We start from the raw sequence: 2,802 nt of genomic DNA on the forward strand, positions 1-2,802 counted from the left end.
AAGTAAACTTCATCCGCTATTAAACTCGGACACTGGAATTTGGCAGCATATTTTGGCATTGCGTCATCGTTGCTCTCGAACCAGACTAATCTACGGAGATTACTTTACTGTAAGTAAAATTTATTTTATCTATTGTTCAAAGTAGATCGAATTATTTAAAATAGATCTAACTCGGCTAAATAATTACTTGATCAGCGTAAACGCTCACGAAAATTGTCTTTTGTACTTGAATTCTATTTCACCATATCCTTTTAGTCGAAATGATGAAATCGATACCAATATTATAAATCAGCAAAATTATCATATGATTAATTCAACTTCAGAGTCTCTTTAAAATACTAAGAATTCAAAAAATGTTGAAACTTAAGTTTTTCCGCTAGTGATAATATTTCAGGCAGTTTTTTTTCAATTCTACCCTTTCCTACACTGATAATTAAAATTTTAAAACACTCCAGCCTCCAGATTTACGAGCAAAGACCATAAGAAGTTTTCAGGCAACATCTCATAAGGAACATCATGAACGGGAAAAAGTTGTTTCATGTATTTTTCCCGCACTTACAATCAGTTATCTTTCACGCATTTTTTTACAGTGCTCGGTCTTGACAAGTGGTATCCAGTCTACGGCGAAGCAGTATCGATCCACTATCCTGCTCTGTCCGAAAAAAATATTTTCTAAAAATCCAATTCTGAATTAATAAAAAATAACTCAGTACTCACTGCAGCTAGTGAGTGACAGAGAGCGCATTTTCTCGTCGATGGTAACGTGAAGTCACGGACGGACGGACGGACACGACGAGCACAATAGGGCATTTTTTCCATAAAAGAGAAAATGCGCTGAAAAACGTTTTAAATTTCAATAAAACTGTTATATGGCTGTTGATTTTATGTTATTCAAAATATTTATAATATTACGCACATAATTAACGATAAATGTCGACTGGAAATTGAGCGCAGATAAACGATTAACGCATTTATATTCGATCCGGCGCAAGGCAAAAAATTAAGTCGGTCCTTATCATCCAATTTGCTGCACAAACTTTATAATTAACATTTCATCAATCGTTTTTCTCTCGTTTTTTTTCGGAAAATGGAGAACTTTCCTGGGTTCCAATATGAGAAGCTGTGGCATATGTGGCGTCACCAGAAGCAGTGGCATGTGTGGCGTCACCAGCAGCAGTGGCATATGTGGCGTCACCAGCAGCAGTGGCATATGTGGCGTCACCAGCAGCAGTGGCATGTGCAGCGTCACGATAAGTAGTGGCATGTGTGGCGTCACCAGAAGCAGTGGCATATGAGGCGTCACCAGAAGTAGTGGCTTGTGTGGCGCCACCAGAAGCAGTGGCATGTGTGGCGTCACCAGCAGCAGTGGCTTGTGTGGCGTCACAAGCAGCAGTGGCATATGTGGCGTCACCAGAAGCAGTGGCTTGTGTGGCGTCACCAGAAGCAGTGGCTTGTGTGGCGTCACGAGCAGCAGTGGCATATGTGGCGTCACCAGAAGCAGTGGCATGTGTGGCGTCACCAGAAGCAGTGGCTTGTGTGGCGTCACCAGAAGCAGTGGCTTGTGTGGCGTCACAAAAGCGTGACTCAAGTTATGTATGCGGTACATTTACTCATAATCGCCAGTATATGGAACATTGATCATAAATGTTGAAATTAGATTGAAGCAATAGGTGATATAATAGGTAGTAAGATATAAGCACCTTACGTGATCTCCCAAGTCCATTATAAACAACTCATAACATTAAATGGAACCTTAATTAATTAATTAGTCGTGGACCCAGGAATCAAAAAAGTATTTTATTTTTTATGCTTGAGTCAAATTTTAGGGTAAATGCAAAATTAGCAACTTGTGCAACGAATTTGTAAAAAAAACGCAAGTAATTCACCACAATGAACAGTACCATATATTATTTCTTCCGATATAACGACTTCTCGAACCGAGAAGCGCATAAGCACCTAACGAGTGTGAAAACTATAATGTATTTTATTGTTCGCGCAACACCACCTGATGATAGGATTAATGCTGCGAATCAAGCCGTACAAAATCAACTGCGAATCAAGCCGATTGAAAACCACTTTTAAGAAGTCACAGGTGATGTTGCTAAATATTTTAAGAAACTTCTGTTTTTACGTCTCCAAGTGACGTCTTCTCTTCGGTTTTGACATCTCTTCGCTGTGACCTCAAACTTGGCAAAGTAACTTTTTCCAGTCTTTTCCGTCATTATTTTTCATGGCGTGAAAACCGAACTATAGTTGGTAATGTTACGAGTAAAAACAAGTTAACTTTGATTACCCTTTCATGACTGACGGGACTTCTCGGTGCCAAATCACTAGGTACGAATAGCATTGGCGACGGTAAATGGATCCGTGACGAAAGGATTAACCTACACTCACGAAGGAAAACCATCCTAATCCCATAGAAGCAATATCTCCTACAAAGCTTATTTAAAACGATTTCTGTTCCTGCTTAAGAGTTCTCAACTGACGAGAACAAAACGAAAAGCTGATGTTTAAAGACGGCTACAAACTTCTCCAGCAAATTGAAATTAAAACTGAAAAAGTGCTAAAGCTCCCACGAGCGAGTCTTGAATTTCTTAGACTTTTCCTCTATTGCTGCACACAGAACTCTCCGCTCTGTTGGAATACGAAGCGAGTTTTTGAGTCAAGACGAAGAAGATCGCACTGCGACGAGCTGGATGAACAAAAATATTCTTTAAAACGTCGTGTTTACCTAACCATTCTTGACAATAATAAAGTGACATCTTTTACCCAGCGCTCGTTTTAGAGCAAACACGCTTGGGC

General features: G+C 39.7%; 1 protein-coding gene across 1 annotated transcript; it reads right to left on the minus strand.

Annotated features, from left to right (window-relative positions):
• Window positions 1–1,055: 1,055 nt before the first annotated feature.
• Window positions 1,056–2,407, minus strand: LOC108671357 (histidine-rich protein PFHRP-II-like). The gene is made up of 2 exons (XM_018158887.1): window positions 2,395–2,407; window positions 1,056–1,558 (listed from the first exon to the last, which is right to left on the minus strand). The coding sequence occupies exons 1-2, from the start codon at window positions 2,405–2,407 to the stop codon at window positions 1,056–1,058; spliced, it is 516 nt and encodes a 171-aa protein (XP_018014376.1).
• Window positions 2,408–2,802: the final 395 nt, after the last annotated feature.

Source organism: Hyalella azteca, unplaced genomic scaffold, assembly GCF_000764305.2.
Source record: "Hyalella azteca isolate HAZT.00-mixed unplaced genomic scaffold, Hazt_2.0.2 contig17529, whole genome shotgun sequence".
In the NCBI taxonomy this organism is placed as follows: domain Eukaryota; kingdom Metazoa; phylum Arthropoda; class Malacostraca; order Amphipoda; family Hyalellidae; genus Hyalella; species Hyalella azteca.